Consider the following 24,137-nt stretch of genomic DNA (forward strand, 5'->3'; position numbering starts at 1 on the left):
ATATAGTTTATTTTCAATGCCTTCTATGAAAATAAAGAATTTTTTTTGAATAATCCTTTTATAACCTTGAGTAGTCTTTCTCCTTTTTATAATTTTATCAGAAGTAGTCTTAATGTTATCTCATAAATTAAAAAAGGAACTCTTTGTTAATACCCTTGCATGTAATAAAATCTTCAAGACTTTCTAAAACCTTATAGTAACCCTCCTTGATAATTAAGTATGGTCCACTTATATTTTAACCTTGCATTATTTATAATGGAAAAATGATTAGTAGAACAAAAGAGCAAGGGTTGCAATGGTTGACAGTAGTGCCCCTTGCATAGAATTTTTTAAACCCACGGCAAGTATTTTGTAATATCTTTATTTTACGAACAATCGCGTTGGTTAGTTGATGGCACACCTTAATTGCTTAATTGAGTGGCTCGTATAGTCATGTCTGCCTAGTTGCAGTTGTTTTGTACTATAGTTGCTAGTAGGAAAAGGCAAAAGGGTCGATGGACCATGGCAAGCATACCCTTACATGTAATAAAATCTTCAAGACTTTCTAAAACTTTACAATAACCCTCCTTGATAATTAACTATGGTCCACTTATATTTTAACATTGCATTATTTATAATGGAAAAGTGATTAGAAGAACAAAAGAGCAAGGGTTGCAATGTTTGACAGTAGTGCCCCTTGTATAGAAAATTTTTAAACCCACGGCAAGTATTTTGTAATATATTTATTGTACAAAAAATTGTGTTGGTTAGTTGATGGCACACCTTAATTGCTTAATTGAGTAGCTCGTATAGTCATGTATGCCTAGTTGCAGTTGTTTTGTACTATAGTTGCTAGTAGGAAAAGGCAAAAGGGTCGATGGACCATGGTAGGCATACACACTAGGATCGATGGTCGATAGGGAGCAGCAGCAAAGGGAGGAACTCGCAAGTTGTTCGCAGATATGGGCGGCGATGGTTGCAGTATGTCGGCAAATTCAGCTAGGGATGGCGGCGATTGCAATTTGGGGGCTCAACCACGAAAGGTTGCTTGTTTTTTTTCGTTTATATGTAGACAACATATAACCAAGTGATTTTTTATTTTTTATTTTTAATATATATTTTTAATATGTATATTATATTTTCAATAAATAAAAAAATTATATATAATTTTTTTTATATTATCCAATTTTTTTATATATAATTTTTTTCTTTTTTTCTTTTTTGGTTTTTATTTTTTAATGGTCAAAGGCATGACGGAAAAATGGAGAACCTTCAAAAGTTGTATGTGGCTAAAAGCGTCAATTGCAACGACAACGAACTTGATGAAGATTAATGGCCAAAGGTCAGATCACACTGGCTCTATGCATCAATTGAGCAACCAAAGGATTGAACAGCTCCAATACCAATGTAATGAACAAAGTTCATAAGTTAAATACTCCTAAACACTTGCAATATGAAGGTGTCCATTCAGGATACAAGTATATATATAAAATGTATGAGAATATGATTTGGTTTCAACTATGGGTTCCATATATATTGCTGAAATTGGCAACTAGGGACAAATTCCACTTTCGACACCTCATTTGATGAAGAAAATTATTGCATTAAATTCATCTCTTTGAGAGGACCAAAATCGATCTAAAGATCGTCAAATTTGGATAAGTAGAAGTGGGTTTTTGAATTTATTCTCTCACAGAAAAATTAATCAAGGTCGGCCTTATCTCTATGTCGGCTCAACAAGTCCAAAAGACGCGTCCCTTGACCCCCATCGATTCCTATGTATAGAGGTGCCTTCGTCTTCATTTGAGACATGATAGAGACACAAAGTTCTTCTGAAATAGGGTGTGGGTCTGAGGTTACAACGTCCAAAAGCAGGAGCCGAGTTTGGGAGGAGGATCATCTATGTTTGGGTGTCATTTTTCTGTTGAAGGAAGGCCGCATTAACTGAGGCTTGTCGTCTGTAAGGAGTCTTAGAAGACTGTGATTGGGTTACATTTAAGGGTGATTGAGGACCGCAGGCACCCGACTATAAGTCCGAGCAGGATAAGGCATGTTTAAGGGCTTCTTGTGCTTGATTGGAGAGGGTTCTTCGTCAGTTTGTTGGGCCGCAGGCTCTGTCCTATTTGTTGAATAATCTAGGACATCTAGGTTATAAAGAGATTCTTCTGACAACGATAACAATTTGTTAAGTACTTTTACTTTTCTTATTAACATGATCTTCTTCTTATTATTATTATTGTATGTTCTCTTACTTCACTTCATCAAATAGTTACCAAAACACAAGAGACAAGAACACAAGATATTGGCTCCCAGCCAAGGCATAACCTCTCTCTCCTAGAGAGGAAAACCCTCCTGCAAATTTCTCTTATTGAAGCTTCAAGTGACAAATACCAAACCCTAGACCCTTGACAAGAAGATCCTCCAAGCACAAGTCAAGCCTTTTTCTTTTGCAGCACTTCATCCTCCTCCTTCCAGCACTTCGTCCTCCCATTATGTTCTTTTTCCAGCAACTGATAGTAGCCCTAGATATGCTTGCCCTAGAATGATATTTTTCTTTGTTCCTTTGTTTGAGATGTAGACTTCCTCACTCAGGAAGAGGACCTTATTCTTTACCCAATCGAGCTCTTCCTTTTGATATGGTTGCAGATCTGATGTAGCAGTAGTGTGGCCCTAATTCTTCACACGTGAGATGATATCTTCAAGAAAATGGTGCGTGATTCCTTTTCTTTCCTTCGCTTGAGTAGTCTCCTCCTTCGCTTGAGTAAGAGGCCTAATAGGCACTCTTTTCTAGCCCAATTAACTCTCTTTGAATGACTGCAATAGGAGGATTGTTATGATAGAAGAATGAGCCTCCCTTCCTTCACACGTCTAACTGTAATAGGCCCTAAAACAACCCTCTAAAAATTGGTTTTCTTCCCTCCTCCTTCGTTGTACTAGGTTTTCTTCACACGTGAGATGATATCTTCAAGAAAATGGTGCGTGATTCCTTTTCTTTCCTTCGCTTGAGTAGTCTCCTCCTTCGCTTGAGTAAGAGGCCTAATAGGCACTCTTTTCTAGCCCAATTAACTCTCTTTGAATGACTGCAATAGGAGGATTGTTATGATAGAATAATGAGCCTCCCTTCCTTCACACGTCTAACTGTAATAGGCCCTAAAACAACCCTCTAAAAATTGGTTTTCTTCCCTCCTCCTTCGTTGCACTAGAGGCCCCTTTCCTTGACTTTTTCGTACACTTTTCCCTTCTCCTTCATAGATTTCAGAGATGAATTGCTTGGTATTGGAGAGGTCGAATGGCCCTTTATAGAGGAATCTGCCCCTCCTATTAGGCCAACTTGATAACTTGAGGCCGACTTGATCTCTATAATTCAAATTTCTTCCCTTTATGATGCCGACATATGGAGGAGGCTTGGGACTTTTCTTGGAGGTCTTCTTTTGACTCTATTACATATTTTTACATGGTGTAGCAAGCTCATAAGGGTCTTCAACAAATACATTGATTTTTTGACTTCCTAGAAGCACTCAAACATGTGCTTGACCTATTCAATGAGCAAGAAACTCATTATTATAAATGACAGAAATAATATTTCTTTTCTTTTACAAGTACAAAGATCAAAATTACATTTATGAAGACCGAACCTAGTTACACTTTCTTCAACACTATTGCAGGGTCTGAATCCCTTATTTGAAGCAGCCTACAAGGAGCCCTAGGCATGTCCCTGACATTGCAGAAAAGACTAAGCCCTAGAACTTTTGTCTTGAAATTATTGTGAACCCTCATCTTGGGTAGGAAGGTTGCTGCCCATTTGGAAGAGTGTTGCTTCAAGAAATAAGCCACAGATTTGCCCAAGTAATCTATGAACTTAATTTGACCAGCCCTAGGTCAAACGAAGGGAAGCACCATGCCTATCTTGAAGAGCCACAGTTGTATGAAGATATTTTAAGGTTGTCAAGTAAAAATGCAATGAGTTGTAAGCAGCCCTAACCTACAACAGTTTGACTTCAACTTCAGAGGGCAAATTAGTTTGTTTCAGAATTACATTTTTGGGCCATTCATTTATCATCAATTTGGCAAGTCAATGTACTCTCTCTCTGCTGAACATTTGATATTAATAATAAGAAGAATTGATCAAGGGTTTTCCCCATCTTGGGGTTTTTCCCTGGCTTGAGCCATATTTTGTGTTCTCTTGTCTTGGCTTGTCTTCTGCATTGATCATTCATGTTATTTCTTTAGTTATTGTGACTCATATGATTGCTAATGGAAATAAATGGTTTGATAAATGGGCTAATATGAATCATTGAAGCAATTGTCCCATGCAAAGAACATGTTAACTCAAAATTAGCATATATACCTAGGTGGGTACCCTTTCATGAACAGTCATGTCCTTTGAGACATGCCTTCTCAGTATATTAATCAGTATTAAAAATAATTATTAATTATTTATATTCATAGCACTACCCCATTATTGTCCCTTGGTCTAGTAATAGCCTTGTAACATACCCCTCACCAAGGCCTACTAGATTTTGCGGCAACATTTTTGGCATTGTTGTTGAGGACGAAGCGAGTCTCTCTCTCTCTCTCTCTCTGAATCTGAAGAGCTACCTTCACTCCCTTGTAAAGGAGATCCCAATACGACAATATAGATCCTTGGCGACTCCACTGGAAGCACGAAACCCATGTTCTCCATTAAACCTCAAATTCAATGCTTGTTGCATGAAGCAAGCATCTCTCAAGAATTTTGAAATCACCCTAGTGACTCGATATTTGAAAATTATGAAAACTTCGAATGGCTCACTGGAGGGGCCTCTTCTACATGTTTCATAATGGTGATCCTCAGCCAAGTCATCCTGATGTCACCAATAACCAAGAGGCGCTTGATGCCCATCTAGGAGTGTCTCATAGGAGCCATGGAATACAAGATACCTGAGATAGCCCTTGAACAAAGGTTCATGAACTTTGATTATTGATTACTCCATACTTAAGCTGAGAGAAAGGAGCCAATGGCGCAAGTTGGATTCTTCTTTTCCCTCCTCATCCATGACTCTTTGTCATTTCATCTAGGCATTTTAGTATAGGAAGGCCCCAAGCCTCATTAAAATTTTACCTCCAACATAAATTGGTTGAAGTAGACATCTTAGGGATCATCTACTCCTCTATTGACTCCTCACTATGAGATTCATATCTTTGGGCGAAGGTAAGTCTGAGGATTGAAGAGTTAAATTGTCATCTTGTTGTAGAGATAATTAATAAAATTAACCATTAGCACTTTCCATTACATTTACTTTACTTGTCTCTTGATGGTTTGAGTTTTCATATACAAAGTCTATTCCAAAAGAAAGTATTGTAATCCTTTCAAACAAGTGATTGCTTTTCATGCTTCAAGTCTAATTGCATATTGATGTCTTGGTTTAGCACTTCCTTTCTTTTACATTTCCAAGTTAATTACTATTTTTTGGGTTTTGGCAAGATATGTTTCACATGTTTTGATTTATAAAGAGTATTATCTCAAAAACATTTTGTATCTTACATATCTTGTGCTAACAATTTTTGCTTACATTTCAGGGTTACTTTGCTCTCTCTTTTGAGAGCATTGCATTTTACTTTGAGCAAACATATCTTTAAATTGTTGAGAAAATTCCTTATAAGGCATTGGTTTTATGGTTGTTGTCATATTAATGATTGGCATTGTTATTTCAAGTTGTTCACTTCATATTTGCTCAAAAATCCTTAGAAGTAATCCATTTTCACTAGAAACTCACATCTTTTAACTTAACTTTCATTAGGGACCACCCCCTTAGCTAACCTAGGAGATAGCTCAAACGGAGAGAGTCGGGATTAGTGTGACAGCCCCTTCTCTGAGTTCCCAGCCACCAACCACACCTTGTACAGTTGAAGGCTTTTCTCATTGACTTGTAGGTAGGTGTAGGCAGCAGGGTCAACACTATCAACTGACAATAAATTGTGGGATCAACTAACTCAGACTCGGAAGCATAAAGCTTTTTCCAATTGGAAATCATAGGCGTGGACATGGGCCTACAGTGCTCCATATGAAATTTCATCAAAACATTTGTTGCATACTTGTCTTCTCCCAAAAAGATATGCCCCTCTTCTTGCCACACCTCTAATCCCAAGAAATAATACATGAATCCAAGATCTGTCATCTCAAACTCGGAATCAAGGTCTTGTTTGCAATACTCTATGAGTCCCTTTGCACCTTTAATACATAAGTCATCCACATATAGTACTAGAATGAGAGGATCTTCACCAACCACAATGTAATAAAGGTTATGATCTGCATCACTGTAACTGAAACCCAAATGCTGCAAGTAAGCATCTATCTGAGAATACCAAGCTCTCAGAGCTTGCTTCAATCAACAAAGTTCCTTCTTCAACCTACAAACATGGGACTCCCTTCTATGTACTTCAAACCCCTATGGTTGCTCAATGTGCACCTCCTCTTGAACAATGCCATTCAAAAGTGTTGTCTTCACATCCATCTGGTGAATCTCCAACCAATCTCTACAACCATAGAGACCACTGATCTAATAGAAGTATACCGAGCAACTAGAGCAAAGGTCTCCTCATAATCGGCTCCCTCTACCTTTGAAAACCTCGAGCGACAATCTGAGCTCTGCAATTCTCAATGCTGCATATTGCGAATGGCCATTACTGCAACTCCACTAAATAAACTTCAATCTCCACTCACTGGATCAACTAGGGTATCACATCCCCACACCCATCTCAGATCCATGTGCCAATCATTGGCACAAATCTACTCAAGTCATTGATGTGTTAACATACTGCACACTGAAACCCTCCAACAGCTCTTTTTCCTTCAAGGCTGATCTCTCCATGCATGAAATAATAGAAGGCTTCAGACACATCGCTCTAATACCATGTGGAAATTCTGCAGGACATCATAAAATTCAGAGTCTGATTTATAACCTGCCTACTTTAGGAAAACAAAAAATTGAAATCTCTATCAAAACTGCAATCTGATTTTTTATTAAGAACTGAAACATGTCAAACTGAAGAAAGTAGCTGCCAATACACACATATAAAAGTCAAATCACATCACTGATTATTATTATTCTTGAAAGCAGGAATTACACTGAATGCTTCAAACCCTACCCTTCACCACTGCTTCCTACTATGAAAAACTTAATTAATAATACCTATGCCCCTGCCTTGTCCTCTATAGACCAGTAGGTACAATAAATGTGGAAACATGCACAACAGCACGTAAACTGAAATAAATATAAACCCTGGATCTATTCCTGACCTTGGGACTTGCACTCTCAACCAGCACAAAAGGTCTATTCCTAGGAAGGTGTACCCACTATAGAAGAGTGCAAGTATGCATGCATGCATCTCTCTCTTATAAGGAGTTGCACCCCATATATTCTTGGAAACTTTCCACATGTAAAACACCCTAACTAACTTTGGACGCAACTACTAACTAAAACAAATTCAGAAATAGAACTGAACTAATAAATTTGAAAAGTATCTAAACTGGAACTAAACTGAGGATGGCACATGGACGTGGCCTATATCTCCCTCTCCTCCATAAAAGCCCCTGCACCCTCAATATTGCTGTACGGAACTACTGAAGAAGGGCATAGTGCTGCTTATGCTGTCATTAAGGCTGCTATACAGACTGTTGTATGGAATATCTGCTTAAGTACCTGCCACTGCACCTTCTCTGCATGCACCCATGCTTGCTGGTTCTTTTAATGGTGCTCTGCTGGACACTTACACTTTCTGAGGTACCAAAAGTCCAACATTGTGACTATCTATCAATAATGATTGTATGATGCAAAATTATTAATCTATTCATCTTCAAACACAATGGTTTTATCCCCTTTCATATCATGGCTTCAGTAATGAATCGTTCATTCATTGCTTTAAGACTTACCAGATATTCTTCATCATCAATGCTATGACTTCATGTGCACATCTGACAAGCATTGTATTGTTTCTATTTTGGCTATGGATAGGTAGGATAACACTTTCAGGTAAATTCATGTAGGTATACAAGCTCCCATTATCATGGGAGATAACCATAGATTAACAACTTAACTTGCCAAAATCATAACAGAAAAATATGATACAAAATTTCATTGAACTCTATTCCCCCTGTAATTGTAACTTATTTTCCCGCAACCAACTGCGAGGACTACAAAACACTTTTCTATTGACATTAACTGCCTTCAGCTTTGATAATAAAGAAAATGCTGTGTTATCTGTGGCAATAGCCATTGTCATCAAATGTGTGCAAAGGGCTTGTTTCTTAGTGCCCTGTGAATCAAGGAAAAACAGATACAACAAAAGCTTCTTCTAATCAATTAAATCATAATGTTATGAGTCGCATGGATGCTAAAGATTATACATATAAGCCACAAGAACTGTACTTACCATTTAAGTAATTTAATCATTATGGACCCTAGAGCTATGACTCAAGCATGCTTCTCTATTTCACATTCTTACAAGCTTGCCATGGTTTGTTATAAAGAATGCCTTGCATCCTAATGGTTGTTCCATTTTCTACAAAATACTTAATTCGGCATAACATAAAACCAATTAATTCATTTGTTTTATACAAAATAGAGAAGGGTTGCGCTACAGCACATCAAAAAAAAAAAAAAAAATCAAATATTGCATATGACAACCTGAGTATCAGAGAGATTTGTGATATGGGAAAGGACTATAGACATTATCTGAGATTTTAGCAAGTATTAAACAATCACAGCTTACGTTTACACAATGCTGGAAATTGCAACAGCAGATCATATCTCAATCAAATTCAAACCATGGTCATTAAAAATGTGAAAACTACCTCAGCAATTCGCCGCTTTATGATGTCTTCAAGTGATGAAGTAACCTCTTCTGTAATCACTGGTGCAGGCCTCGTATTATGAACAAAGTCTAACTCAACTTCAAGCGCACTGTTCTTGGGTCTTCTAGCAGCTGTAACCTAACACGCAACCGTGCATTGAAAAGCAAAACATGTAAAATTATCACGCAATGAAGAAAAAATAAAGTTAAAATACAAACCGTGTTTTAAGTTTCAAACTATCTAGCCAATTATAAAAGTCATACCTCTCCTTGCATTATCCAGGACTTTGTCTCTAAGTTTTCTTTCTCCAGTTGCTCAATTTTCTTGCGAATCTTCTCCTTTTGTCTTTCATGGGTGGAAGATTTCCCTGTTGGCTGTGCCACAAGCCATTGCAAAATAAATGCCATTCAAATATGCAAAACATCTAAATTTCTTGAAAACCATTATAAATAAGTACGTTTAACATTCACCAATGATAACTTTGTTGGAATGGTAAGTTCATCAAAATCTAACAGAGGCCCATGCTGTACATTTTCGTAAGTTAACATTTACCGTCCCAAGGGAATCTAAGAAATTAGATCCAAGTTACTTGACCTGATGTCTTGAGTACCCAGTATGGTCGGCAGTATTTTATTGACAGCAAGAAGATATATTTTATTTATCAGATTCAATCAAACTGCACTGCTAAAATAATCCTAACCACAAAAATAGTGCAAAGCACAGCCCTAATATAGTGTAGGTAGGCTCTTCTTAGATGAATAATGAATCATAAACATGAAATAAAATAATAAGATGAGGCAAACCTGCTCTGCATCCTGGTCACTGTCATGGATCTCATCATCACCGGAGTTCATCTCTATGTCATCATCACCAGAGTTCATCTCCTGGGGTTCATTATCAGAAGCAAAGCGTTTTTTTGATTGTGGTTTCTTTCTACCACCAAAGAAGTCTTCATACCTGGACATCAGTCAAATACCAATAGTGAACCAAATTAGATCAACTATAGTAGCAACAACTTCCATAAATTTGTGTGTTTACAACAAGGGTTCTATACCCACATGGAATATTTCGTACTTTTGTCGAAGTCACCACCCTTCCCAAAATCTTCGCCAGTCTGTGAAACAGATGCTAACATTACACTCAATGCAGAATCCCAGTAAGAATATTCTAAGTGAAAATTTACAGTTATATTATATTGGTTCAAAAATGAAAATGGTCTGAACTTGAAGTTTTTATCCACAGTTTCAAAGTGGCTGAAGTTCCAATCCACAGTTTCAAAGAGCCAAGCAGATTAAACACTGCAGAAAGATTAAGTCTGCAATTCAAGCATAAACAAGCCAGTATTAACTGTGTTTCATCAGCTCGACAAGTCATGAATTTCTGAAAACTATGGGCAAGCAAATTTCAGCCCGTGAGTAAGCCATAGCCTGAGAATCTCTGAATAACATGGCCAAGAGTACAGTTCTACCTACAGTTCCAACAACAGTTCTACCTGCATTTCAACAGTATCCGATTTTGGCAAAGAGGTCAGCAGATTTTCAGTTAGCATTCCTCAGTGTGTGCTAACATTTGACTAAAGCAACCCACATTCTAGTGTCTTTTGCCACTTTTTCATTGAGTTTTTGAGTATACTTATTGCACAGATCTTCAAACTGTAATTTTGAAGGTGGTAGATGCAATTCATCAATCTATAACTGCAATATAAGGGTATGAAAGTCTCTGAATCCATCGATACCATCAAAATTGTAAAATCAGCAAAGGATTGTGAGAAAACTTAAGATCCAAAGCTTGCCAGATTCCAGCAATGATATGGTATTTTAGTTAATTGGTAGACTGTCCAGCATTCCACAAAAGTGGACAGCAGATACCAATCTGCATTTTGGAAGACATGGAGCTCTGCTCAGCATGTGAAGATCAAGCAACAAAGTAAAGTGCCAGCAGTCCAAGACGGTATATTCCCACCCTACCAACAAACTCTGCTTTCTGAATAATTTGAATTGTTAGAGCAAGCTGTGTTAAAATTTCAGTCCATGGTAAGCACATTCTTTGCACTCAGATAAATTAAACTAAACCTAGGTAGCTTAAAAAACTGAAAGTCTTAATCAAAACAGAAATCTCTGAATATGTTAATCCAGAAACACATACTGCTGGAAATTACAAACAGCAAATAGAGAATGTGGAACACTCAATACTATCTATCTTCTATTTACTGGAAGAAGAAAAATTAAACTACTAAAAAATCAAAACTCAAACTCACCAAATAACACAATGGTGACTGTAATGTCCTCTCCAAATTGATTGCTTATGGAGGACGAAATAGCCTATCCGACCCCATAGGCTATAGTCTTGTTAAAGGCGTAAAAGCCCAAGTTTTCCTATGCTAGAGCAACTTTGGGCAGAAATTGAATCAGCTGGGGCTAAATTAGGGGTTGCACACACAACCCCTCATATTGTTGGAGCCCATGGAAAATCTATAAATAGAAGAGGGTTGGGTTGAGATCAAATAAGGCCTCATCAATTGGGGACCAATTCATCTGTTTTCTTGAGCTTTAGCTCTGAAGGTTTTAAGACCCCTTCTCTCCTATCAATTTCGATGGTGAAAGATTCCACCCTAGTTGTTAAGCTTATTTTCTCATTTTCTTTCTATTTCTGATCTGGCAAGTAGGGAAGAATTATGTCTGAGTATGCTGAGAGTCTGTTGGCTAAAACAGGAGATCGGCATTCTTTTCTAAGGCCAGAAAATTCACTTGAGGCAGCAGAAGTTAATCCTGTAGCAGGACGCAGAAACCCAAAGGTGAGCACTCCTTAGGTAGACGAATAACTGTACAGAATTACAATCCTGGGCAGTGAAGTAACCTATTCTGTCTGAAGCCCTAATTCTCACTAGTCTACAGTAGGCCGAGATCAATCTGCAACAGTCGGGACCTCCTGGAGATTGAAGTATCGAATTGTTCAACTGAGGCAGGTTGGAGATCATCCAGGATGGAAGTTGTGTTTTAACTTTTTTCTGAAGCTGAGCAAGATCCATTTAAGATAAATTCACGAGTTCTGTAGCAGACCAGATACAAAAATAATTATTTGATATCTCTGTGGCAGAGGCATAAGATCCGGAATCCTGAAGGAGGGTGCGAGCCCTGTAACCAAGTAACAGGGAATTTGGTGGATGTGCGAAGGTTATTCTAGCAACAAAATTGAGATCATGGAAGTGCAGACCTGAGGTGTGATCATTGAAGTGCAGACCTGAGGTGTGATCACTGAAGTGTGGACCTGTGTCGTCTAGGGTTTCTGATTAAACGGAATTCATATAGCATTTATCAGTTTGCATATAGATTCGAATCAATATCTTACTGTTGAATTAACCAGGGTCAGATTGGATTATATTTATTGCACTGGTTGACAGATTGTTGGATTTTTTTTTACACACAAAAGATAAATTTTATTGAAACCCTAGCTACTAAAGGGAAATCTAAAAAAAAAAAAATCCCTATTTACACTACAGTGGTATCAGAGCACGAGCATCCTGCCAGCTTGTGAGTTCATGAGCATTGCGTGCTTCCACCAGATACCAGCAACATCACAGTAAGAAAGAAAAGCACCCATTTTCCACCATGGGGGAGCGAGCAGGGCAAGGAGAACAGGATTTTAGCATCTTGCTAAATGCAATACTCCAGGGGCAGCATCAAATGACCAGCATATTATTGCAAAGTCAACAGTTGATTCAAGGGCAGCAGGATATAGCTCGAGGACAGTAACAACTCAATCAGCTGATGGCTCAATTCCTAGGTAACCTAAACGTTGTTGGCAACAACAGGACCAACATTGAAGATAACAGTAACCATAACCCCCGTCCTCCTATACACACTAACACTAGGGCAATCAGCAGCAGAAATCCCAAACGTTACTTCCTCAATTTATAAATAGTCAAGCAACGACAGCTCTAGAAGCAACAGAGCCAAATAGACTCTTTGATGATTATTATCGGGAGTATGCAACACTGGAAGAAAACACTCGAGCAGCCCTAACTTTCTGGGAATATAGCAATATGAGATTCTAGAATAAACCCAGGGAACAACGGAATTCTGACCTAATGTGCAAGGTAGGTAAACTTTATCTCCCCTCATTTGATGGATCATCTAAATCTTTAGCAAGGGCTTGGGTGCAAAAATTGGTCACCTGCTTCAGATTCAACCCTATGTTAGAAGTTGAAGCCATCAACATCACGACACTACACCTAGAAGGAGACACACATGATTGGTTGTATCATGGAATTGTCACTTTGGGCCATGCAAACATCACTTTTTATGTAGACTTTATGGAGAGGTTGATAGATAGATTTAATCGGAAGAACCCATACATACACTTCGGAGAATTGGCACAACTCAAACAAACCGGATCGCACTAAGAATTTATCGCAGAATTTGAACAAATCACAATCATGGTGAACGACATATCTGAAGAACAATTAGCCATGCTTTTCATGGAGGCACTAGTCGAACCCCTACAACACTAGGTCAAGGCATTCAATCCCACAACCCTTCAAGATGCCATTAAGAAGCCTCAAGACATGGGAAATGCAGTAACCAGATCTAAGGCTCTGTTCAAGCCTCTCATCCCTCAAAAAGATAAGGAGAAGAAACCATTTCAATGATATTGGCCCAAAAGGGGCAAGTTGGATGAGGAAACCCAAGGCGAACTAAGGCAAAATAAGCTTTGTTTTAATTGCGAGGAGCCATGTGAGCTAGTGCATCGCTGTTTAGGCAAGGGAAAGATCCACTACATCGAAGTGGTCTACGATGAGGAGGACGAAGGAGAACCCACCCCAAAAGATGAGCCTAGCAACGCAAAGAAAGAACAATCCCATAAGGAAGTTAAAGAAGAGGAGAAACCACACGAAGAGAAGAAAAACCGACCGCAAGTTAAGATTGTGTCCATATCTAGGACCACTAGGTATTACACCTTCAAGATCAGGGGAGTCGTCAAGTGACAACACATCACAGCATTGGTTGACAAAGGAGCTACACATAACTTCATTGATGTAGCATTAGTAGCAAAGAGAGGACTTCCTACAAAAGAGTTCAAAGGCCTTGATGTGATTGTAGCAGACGAGTACAGCTTGGATTACACACAAATGATTCCAGGTTTGAGCATAACACTTGGTAATTATACTTTCACTAACGAATTTTATGTAATAGATCTTTGCAGACATCAATATGGTATTGGGGGTTCAATCGCTGTATTCGTTGGGGAAGCACATTATGGACTACCAAGCAATGGAAATGGAATTTATAGACCTTGATGGCAATAAGTTGGCTTTGAGAGGCATGGTAAATGGTGGCCAACAAGTGTTGTTTGCCAGAAGAATGGAGGCCATATTTAGGCATGGAGATGTAGCATATGTTGTTGAATGCATGATTAGAAGCCAAAAGACACCTAGTTGTAGTAGCCCACAATACAAAGCAGACATTCAACGAGTGTTAGACAAGCATGGCCAAGTGTTTGGGGATATTCCTCCAGGATTGCCTCCAAAAAGAGGATTTGAACATACTATAGAGCTGGAGGTTAAAAGGAAGGATGGAACGTGGAGGATGTGTGTTGACTAACGAGCACTCAACAAGAAGACTATCAAGAACATGTATTTTATCCCCAGGATCGATGAGTTACTGAATGAGTTGTGATCAAATTCGGGATCGATTGCAAGATGTGTTGAAGGCAGCTTTCTAACGCCACTATGGTCACCTCTAGTTTTTAGTCATGCCATTTGGTCTAATCAATGCTCCCACTCAATGTTTTAAAACTCCGACTCCGACTCGGCCGAGGGTCGACTCCGACTCGGTATCGACTCGGCCAGCTCGATTTCAATGACTCGGTCGTTTTAAAAAATACATTAAATATTTATTTTTTATAAAGGACATAATTTTAAAGATTTTCATTCATGTTTCCAAACACATAGCATTAGAATATAGATAGAAGACAACATATGATCAAAGTAGGCTCATGAATATATCCATTATATCAAAATGGCACCCAGTGCACTATCCAATACATACACGATGATGATATAGAGATCAAAACAAAAACACATAACCAAGGAGGCTATAAATGGCCTCTACAACAAAAGTCTGTGACCAGTACTACTGGCTACTGCTAGAGTTTCCAACATCATCTGGCTCAGTGTTACTTGGGAGCGGGAGTGAAAGTGGGGAGCGAGAGCGAAAAAGGGAGCGAGAGCGACATTTTCAGAAGCTCCTAGTTTGGGAGCGAATCCCAGAGGAGTTCGACAACCAATGTCACTAACATCAAGGTACATAGAGGGATTGGTGCTCTTGATTAAATACGAGTTCCATACCCTAATACATGACAAAATTCAATGGAAACATTGCAATCCTCCAATCCTGAAATCCTAAAAAACTGATAAGTCTGTTGGATTTTGAATGAAATCTAAAATTCTACTTTCTCCATATGAAATCCAATGAGGCCGGAACCACTCTCAAACACCCTGAGTCATTTCATGGTAATGTTAAAAATTTAAGTAAAAGGGTGAAAATGAAGATTGAAAATGAAGATTAAGGAGAATGTCACTTTTACTTTAAGAATTTAACATTACCATGAAATTTGAATAGCATATCAATACTAGGAGAGGGGAATGGACCCCAAATAGCATTTAACTAATTTAGAAAACACCTTGGAGTCCCCAACATTCAGCTAACAGTTAAAAAAAAAATTAAAAATATGAAAAATCGCATTTTTTTGGGGTTACAGGCCACATTCATTGACTCGGTCGAGTTATTGCAGAACCGGTCGGGTTGACCGAGTCATGCAATAACTCGGCCGAGTCAGTCATGACTCGGCCTCTCGTTCTGTTTTTTCTGCCGGATCACAAAAAATCCCAACGACTCGGATCAACTCGGCCATTTCGGATTCGATTCGGCCGTTTTTTAAAACATTGGGTGGATCCCACTTTGTATCTTCAGTTGATCGATTCATTGATGTACCTAGTGAACATTAGACTGGATATTTGTTTTGCAGTCAACACATTGAGTCAGTTTATGATGGAGCCCAGGAGAGTACACTGGGTGACTGCAAAACATGTGTTGAGGTACTTACAGTGCACAGTGGATTATTGGTTGGACTATGTCAGATGTGATGGGGTTAGATTGATTGGTTGCTCAGACTCGGATTGGGCTGGCAATGTCAGTGACCGGAAGAGCACTTTCGGATGTTGTTTCTCATTGGGCTCGGTTGTTGTGTCATGGTTCAACAGGAAACAGAAGTCATTACCATTGAGCAGTGCAGAGGCAGAGTATATGGTGGCTAGTCAGGCAGGGTGCGAGGCATTATGGCTTCACAAGATGCTTCATGGTCTATTTGGTCAAATGTTGAGACCAACTACGATTTACTGTGACAATTAGAGTTGTATTAAACTCTCTGAGAATCCAGTATTTCACGATCAGTCAAAGCATATAGAGATCAGATACCACTTCATCAGAGACTAGGTTCAGCAAGGGGCAGTGAAGCTTGAGTATATATCCACTAATGAACAGGTAGTAGACATTCTCACCAAGTCTTTGCCAAGAGGCAAGCATGTTTTCTTCAGAGACAGGATGGGAGTGGTGAACAACACCTTCCTCGGTAAGAGGGAGTGTTGGAAATAGTACCAAGGAGAGGTGTTACTAGGCATTTATCCCTTTTAGCCTAGTAGACACATTAATGACTTTTGTCTTGGTGACATTTATGAGTTATATTAATGTCATGGGTGGAAAAGGTACTTAAAAGTGTTGTACCATGTACTTTTCTAATATTAAAGTCACTTGTACTTTATAAAGTGACTTTATGTGTAAAGTACTAAGTGTACTTTTCTAATATTAAAGCGAGTTGAAAATCCACTTTACGAGAAAAATAGAAAAAGGTACACATAACTTGAAAAATGTAATAGGAGGATTTTAAGTAATGGGGCCAATGTGTGAGGGGGGTCAATTGGGAGAGTTAATCTCAACCACACATCTTGATATTTGGAGATTAAATCTCATCCATTGGATCCTAGGTTTAGGGATTCAATATTTTCTAAGAGACAAAAGGAGAAAAGGGAGGCTCATTCTTCACTTCACACTTGAGAGAGCATGAGGAGAAGAGTAGAGGAGAACTTCAAGGAGAATTTGCAACTAGAGAAGGAGGGCTCGATTTTCTAGGAGGGAGGCAGCCATAGGAGGCACGAATTCCAAGGAGAGGAGCATGAAAATCAAGGAGACAATCAGCATGAATTTCGAGGCAAATAGCAGCACAGAAATCGAGGGCAACAGCACGAATTTCGAGGCTGCTAAGCATGAATTTCAAGGTCTGCCCCAACATTGACTTGGCCCAAAAATCGAGGAGGAATTTTCGGTTTTGCTACTACAAGCAACGTGATTTTCAAGGAGGGTCCTTGGCACAAATTTTGAGGGTTTCCAATCACTTCCAGTGCAGAATTCGAGGCAAATTTGGCACAAAAATCTAGGTTGCTTCAACAAAAATTTCGAGGCAGATTTCTAAGCACAATTTTCGAAGAGTTGGCTTGTGAGAAAATGCAAAAAATCTGGGCATGAAAAAATTGTAAAATCTGAAAATTATCAGTGGGCACAAATTTCCAAATTTGCATTTAATGCTTCACCTGAAAGGGAGATAAGTACTATGTTTAATTTTATTTACTTAGACTAATTTCTCGAGCAATAAAATCCTCCTTTGAAGACCGGTTTTCCCCAAGAGGTTGTGGGGTTTTTCCAGGGGTGGTTTTTCTGGGGTCACCTTGACCAAAAATAAGTGTCTCGCATGCTTGAATGTTTGCCTAAATTTTGTATTAATTGCAGCTAATAGGAAAAGTGAAAAATAGTAGAAGTACTCTTTGAATGTTTACAATTAATGCATTCTGAAATTTATAATAGCATGACAAAACATGTGGGTTGGGTCAAATAAACACATGCAAACTTGTAAATTGGGGTAAGGATGCAGATCATTAATTTTCTACACTATGGACATACAGCATAAGAAATTAATGCTCCACTTAGTAATGTATATTGTGTTTAAGTATGTGGACAAAGTCGAAGTCGAGATAAATCAGCAAGCGTCGAAAAAATGAAAAACTCTTTAAAGTCCGGAGTATTTTGAAAAAGTCGGCAAAATTAAAAAAAAATTACAAAAATATTCTTTTTTTTTGCTTTTTTTAGCATCTAAAGTATCCACAACATCAAATAAATGCATTTTAACAATAAACATGTAAAAAAAGCTAATATATAATATGTATATGAAATCTAGTGCTAAATCACATCAAAATAGTGAATCAACTCTTGAATCTTGAGTCTTGTCTCAGACTCAACTCTCAAGAGTCAAAATATCAACAAAAAATATAATAAATGTATATCATGAGCCATCTACATGTCATAAAGTAATCAGTCACTAAGATCCTTTGCCCCTTTTACGAGAATAGGGAATGGCTTTACCTTTTCTTCTAGAGGAAGAAAGCATAGCCCCCGGGGATATAAATGGACTCAGTCATCCTCTAGAAGCCAATAAAAGAGGTGGCCTTTGTCCTATGCTATTGTTGCCCATCCCAAATGGTGTCACCTCCTCCTCATCATCGTCCTCCTGCTCTGCCTCCTGACCCTGATGCTGCTCCTCCTCCTCTACCTCTGGCTCCCCCTCCCCTCCAACTGCTACCTCTTCTACCACTAGTGCCTCTGGATCGACATCTAACCAATGAGGGATCGAGTCCATGGTTGGCCTCTCAATCTCAACCCTCCATGCAACAGTGGTATCAATATTGTCCAATGAGATGGCTTCCACATCAGGAGTTTTTTGAAGTTGTCTTACCCACAATCGAAGATTGTAGTAGACGTAGACCATGTCATTGAGGCGTTGGGACTCCAATTTGTATTAGGGTCATAGATTGTAAATTAGTACTTAGAACATTTAAATACTAAAAATAATCAAATAATTCCAAAATTTTAATTTGAATTTTTTTTACCTATTGCGCTTTTTGTTGTGTATTTTGTCAAATACACTCCAGTTGCGCTCACACCTAGAGGAACTGCATGTTTGGCTGAGCACTTGAATGGCAAGCTTTTGGAGATGGGGTACTCTGCCACCATAGCTTGTCCACCAAGCATCTACAAGTGAAAAGAAAAATGAGAAACATAAAAAAAAAAAAGTTAAAACATTGAAATTCTAAACTTGAAAGTTTGAAACAAATTGAAGCTTAACTGGCATTTTGGTCGTCATATTCTTAATAGCCATGTTAAAAACAAATGTGCCACCTACCATACTATATACCTCCATTTCTTTAGAAATATATTCACGTTCTTGCTCAAATGCCACCATCCTCTCAACACAAGTGAAGGACCCATTCATCACCTCGGCATCAAATCTAAAACCATAGGAGTAAGCAAATGTGAGGTTGAGGTAGATACCTGCAGCATGAATGGGGAGATGGAGGGTATTGTTCCATCGCCCATCAATCACTCTCCATATGACCTATTGTTTCTCTAACCCCTCATCTCCCTTATCTTCATAATAAGCACGAATGGCTTCTTTGGCCCTATCCATGGCCTCATACAAGTAGCCCATTGCGAGTTTGTCTCCATCAACCAACCGAAAAACCCTTACCAAAGGTTCTGAAATGGCACACACCTCCTCTACTCCTGCCCAAAAGCTCTGATCATATGAAACTAGTCTGCATTTGCTCTCTCCTTCTAGTTTGCAGCTAATAGATAAAGCACACCAATCCTGTGAAAGAAACATGATCGTCACATCCCACATAGGATTCAACAAAGACTGAAGAGATATGAAAGTAATGGCAAATCGTGTAATGGCAAGACGCACCAACTCTTTGTTGTTGGTGAATCTTCTCATCAAGCTAACCACAAATGCATTATTATATATAAATCTTGTTACGCTCCTATATGATTCAACAATATCCCTCACGAGAGGAATCTTACCTATATCCTCCAACATCAAGTCAATACAATGAGTAGCACAAGGTGTCTAAAACAAGTTAGGATACCTCTCCATAAGCAACTTTCCAGCTGCAACATAATTTGCAGCATTGTTCGTTATGACTTGGACAACATTTCTTAAGCCTACTTCTTAAATGAAGATGTCCAACAACTCACATAATAAACGTGCAACTTTAATGTGTGCAGATGCATCAACAGATTTCATAAACACTGTCCCCTTGAGACAACTAACCAAGAAGTTAAGAAGGGTCCTACCCTTCTAGTCATTCCAACCATTTGACATGACTGTGCATCTAGTGTGTTCCCATGATGCCCTAAACTCCTCCAATCTAGAAGTGCAATCAGTGTTTTCATCTTGAAGAAGAGGCCCTCTCAATTCTGCAAAGGTAGGGGCTTTGTACCTCAGGCCAACGACAACAACAGCATTAAACATAGGTTGGTAGAATGGGTTTGTCTTGGCAATGTTGAAAGGAACATCACTCCATAGAAGACACTCATTGACCAACGTGTCAACTTCTACCTTTTCCTTAAAGTGTCGATTTGATGCCAGGTTGTGCACCAGGTGTGGTTCTAGGAACAAAAAAATTGAGAAAGCTGAGGGTTTGGGACATGTGGGTGTGGAAGGTGATGCTCATGAACCACTCTCACTTCCCCCTCTTTTTCCATCAACGATTTAATGGCTTGTTGGATGATTTTTGGAGATGGATCTGTGCAAAGGTCTACATTTTGCCCAGGAATTTGCCCCAAATGGAATTTTAATCTGTTGATACCCCCTGACATATGCTTGCCACACAACTTGCAAGTCAGATACATTCTATTGGCCCCCCTAAATTCGAATATAGTATCAGGTTCACCATATTCCCACATAGGGTCCAAAAGTCTTGGCATTTTGTTTGAAACTTTGAACTTGAATTTGAACCTAGGCACAAAAAAAAAAATGAAAAAAATTAAAAGTTTCCCATCACATAAGAAGCAAACACAAATGTAATTGTTGATTTTAAATTTTAAATGCCTCTTCTCACTCACTTGAACACACTCAAATTCACTAAACAAGGGTTTGATTTTTTGTCATTTGATTCTTAAAAGTTGAATTTTTGCTTCAATCTAGATTTTAAACAATGTTTTGATTCAAAATTCTAAGCAAAAATAAGATAAAAACAAACTAATAGAATTATAGAAAGATTTAAAAAGCCATTTGTGTAACAAAGACTAAGAGAGAAATTAAAATACATACCTAGCAGTAGCAAATCGGCACTAGCAAATCTCCTTCTCTTGGGCAATGGCAAACAGCTCCTCTCTCCACAGGGACAAATGGGAGCAAAAACAGCGAAAAAGGATGAGTTATTTCCACTTTTCCGCCTCTTATCTGTGACCTGGGAAGTCTCGGCAACTTTTTGGGTCGACTCCCGATTAAATCAGGACTTTTACGATTTAATCCCAATTTTTTCGGGAGTAAAAAAATCATGTCTCTACATTGCTCTCTCTTTAAGCCTTTGCCATGGTCTGCCTCTTCATCTGGTCCTGATGATGAACCACACTTGTTGATCTGAAACGCATCGGCCAAAAATTTCTCTTATGTGATTTCGACCAAAAGACTTTGCTTAATTCATTATGGATCACAGAAGCCTGAATACAGAAAGTAAATAAATCGGCAAAAAGTCGGCCAATTTAATTGGCCAGCCAAAAAAATCGCAATTTTGGGATTTAATCCCGACTTTTTCCACACTGGTTTTAATTGTCATTGACTCCACTATGATTTCAACTTTGAAAGGACTGATTTATTGAGGTCATTCAATTGCTACTGACAGAAAATAACATCTCAGGAGTTGGAATAAAATTTCACTTACAATTATAATTTCTTCTAGAATGGATTTGGTTACTAAATCACTAAACAACCAAGAATTAACTTTCAAGGTGTAGCTAGACGGATTAATAGGATCTAAAAAATTATAACTTTGGTGAATCTATTTTAGCATAAAGATGGATCCTTCTTACTTTTTGTTAAAACATTGCATCTTCTACCCCAAGGGTGTAGATCAGTTGGCGATGGGGTGCACTATTAAGGCACTCTTTGTGACATCACTTGTTCAAACCCCCTAATAGCCTTGTGTGCCATGTAAGGGGTTGTGTTGGTGCCCCTAGAAGTTATAGTGGTAGCAGTTGGAATTGACCTTGTGTCATGCAAGTACAAGCCCAACCTAGTTGCCAATTCTGCCCATTCTCAAAAAAAAAAAAAAAAACATTGCATTTTCACAAATATCGTGACAAGCTGAGAGTTCATCTCAATTTTCAATGTTTATGGAACACATTTCTCACTCCATTAGGATCTCCCTTTCCAACGAGATTTTGCCCATAAGGTGCTCTATGAACCGTTTGATAGGTCGTACTCATGATTTTGGCTCGTGAGTATAAATTGGACACACAAACCAAATGCAAATCAAGTTGACTAGGTCTGACTCACAAGTTTAATGGATCAGAAACGATTATCTGAATATACAACACAAACAACCAAAAAAAAAAGGAAAAAGCTAAAAAGAAAAACACTTGTTTGGTTGTTTTTCTGAACTAAGTTCACAGCAGACAACCAGTAGACCATCCGGAATCTATCACATTCTGCAGTATGTAGCATCAACAATACCATCAAAAGAATAAATGTTATTGAAATTTTACATTAAATAAACAATGGAAACTTTTATATTAATGAAAACAAATTTTCATGATATTTGGTGTATTTTTCGCCCGTCAACTCTCAAGTTTTTAAGCTGTTACTCTTAGGCCTCTGCCCCGTCAATCTCCTGGTAACTTTGAAAAGATTGAGAAAAGTAGAGTTTTTTTGGGGGGTCTTGGGGTTCAGTTTGCAGACATAATATCTGTTTAGGAATGCAAATCCTGAAGTGCTTAAAAACCATGAACAAAAACTCTTATTTTGTTTAAATTGTAATGATGCTTTATCTTGCCTGAAAAAAAGTATTCAAATTGCTAAAAACATATCATGTGCATTTATGTCTAAGGACAATACTTGCCTCTTCATCCTCATTATCGTCTTCATCGCGATCTTCATCGTCCTCGTCGTCGTTCTCCTCGTCCAAGGATTCATCATCATCGTCCTCTGCTGACTCTTTAGGAGGTTCAAGGCCCTGCACTTCGGCCTCGTTCAAGAACTTCTCCAGATCGTTAATTTTGAAAAAACGGTCCTCCAAAACCCCTTTTTCCCCATCCTCATCCTCACTGGCCTCCTCCTTCTCTGGATCCTGTTCATCGCTTTCCTCAAATTCTGAGGACACCATTCTTTCCACCTCGGCGTCCATGTCCTCATCTCCCGAGTCCTCGTCAGCGTCATCAACTTCTCTTCCTTGGTCTCCTCGTGTTGATTTGGGTTCATGATCATTCACGAGGAGACTTAGGGTTTCGGAGGTTTTGTCGAGATTTTTGACTCGCTTCTTGAGAGAAGCGAGCAAAGGCTGGGCCTGCAAATCGATCTGCTGCCATATCTGCTCTGCGTCAAAATCGTCTGTTAACAAACTGCTGATGGGACATTTGGGAGCTTTAGGAACTATCTGAGAAAACAAATATTTGGAGGCAGTTTTTGCATTATTGGCAAGCTCGGGAGGAGGGGCGAGCCATTGAGGCGGGTGGGAATTCTTAATTGTGTCGAGGGCTTGAACGCCTAGCATTTCTGGGGTTTGGGGGTTCTCTGTTTCCATTGTATTATATTCAAAATTGCTTCTGCAACAATCGGAGCTTCAACTCTACCATCCTCCAGCGCAAAGAAATTTGAAAACCAATAAAATATATCACAATTTCAAACCCAGCCTGAACAGTGAGGCGATAATTTCAAACCCACGGGCATGCTGCGGGAGACCAAAAGCTTAGTAAAGGAGAAAGGATTCAAAGGGAAATGGGTTTCTCTCTTCAACCGTGCAGACGTTCCCGAGCTTTCAACACAACCTCGCAAAAGCTTAGTATGGAAATGAACCGTGCAGACGTTCCCGAGCAACCATGGAGAACCTCGCAACCATTCAACACAGAATCATGATATCGGTTCCCACGCTGAGAGCCAACTAGGTCAGTCGTAATGTGTCATTCAATGATCTTATCAAACCTTAACCTCATGTGTTCTGCATAAACCCTTGAACTGAAAAATTAGCGAAGAGGATCGATATTTAAATTATTTATATATGTTATCGAAGTGAGAAAAACGTTCTAACATAAGTGAGAGTCATGAAGTTCAAAATTAAAAGCAAAAAGTATAAGACACCTGCTTAATTGGTTAGTTTAGTCATCTAATCTTAGAATTAAAAATCATTAAAGAGGGTTGATAGAGGATTTGTAAATTGTTTGAG

At 38.6% G+C, this 24,137-nt stretch overlaps 1 protein-coding gene across 1 annotated transcript in view; it reads right to left on the reverse strand.

Moving 5' to 3' along the window:
* The window catches only part of LOC149249259 (U3 small nucleolar ribonucleoprotein), a 77,152-nt gene extending 53,416 nt beyond the window's left edge, over window positions 1–23,736 (reverse strand). The window contains exons 1-5 of the mRNA XM_089458663.1: window positions 22,818–23,736; window positions 9,871–9,926; window positions 9,616–9,769; window positions 9,076–9,186; window positions 8,813–8,950 (exon numbers count right to left, since the gene is read on the reverse strand). Of these exons, the coding sequence (XP_089314789.1) occupies window positions 8,813–8,950; window positions 9,076–9,186; window positions 9,616–9,769; window positions 9,871–9,926; window positions 22,818–23,498 (1,140 nt within the window). The 5' untranslated portion in view covers window positions 23,499–23,736. The remainder of the gene's footprint in view (window positions 1–8,812; window positions 8,951–9,075; window positions 9,187–9,615; window positions 9,770–9,870; window positions 9,927–22,817) is intronic.
* Window positions 23,737–24,137: the final 401 nt, after the last annotated feature.

This window comes from Pinus tabuliformis, chromosome 7 (genome assembly GCF_031772625.1).
Source record: "Pinus tabuliformis cultivar Carrire ecotype Pingquan chromosome 7, CPIR1, whole genome shotgun sequence".
Classification (NCBI taxonomy): Eukaryota; Viridiplantae; Streptophyta; class Pinopsida; order Pinales; family Pinaceae; genus Pinus; species Pinus tabuliformis.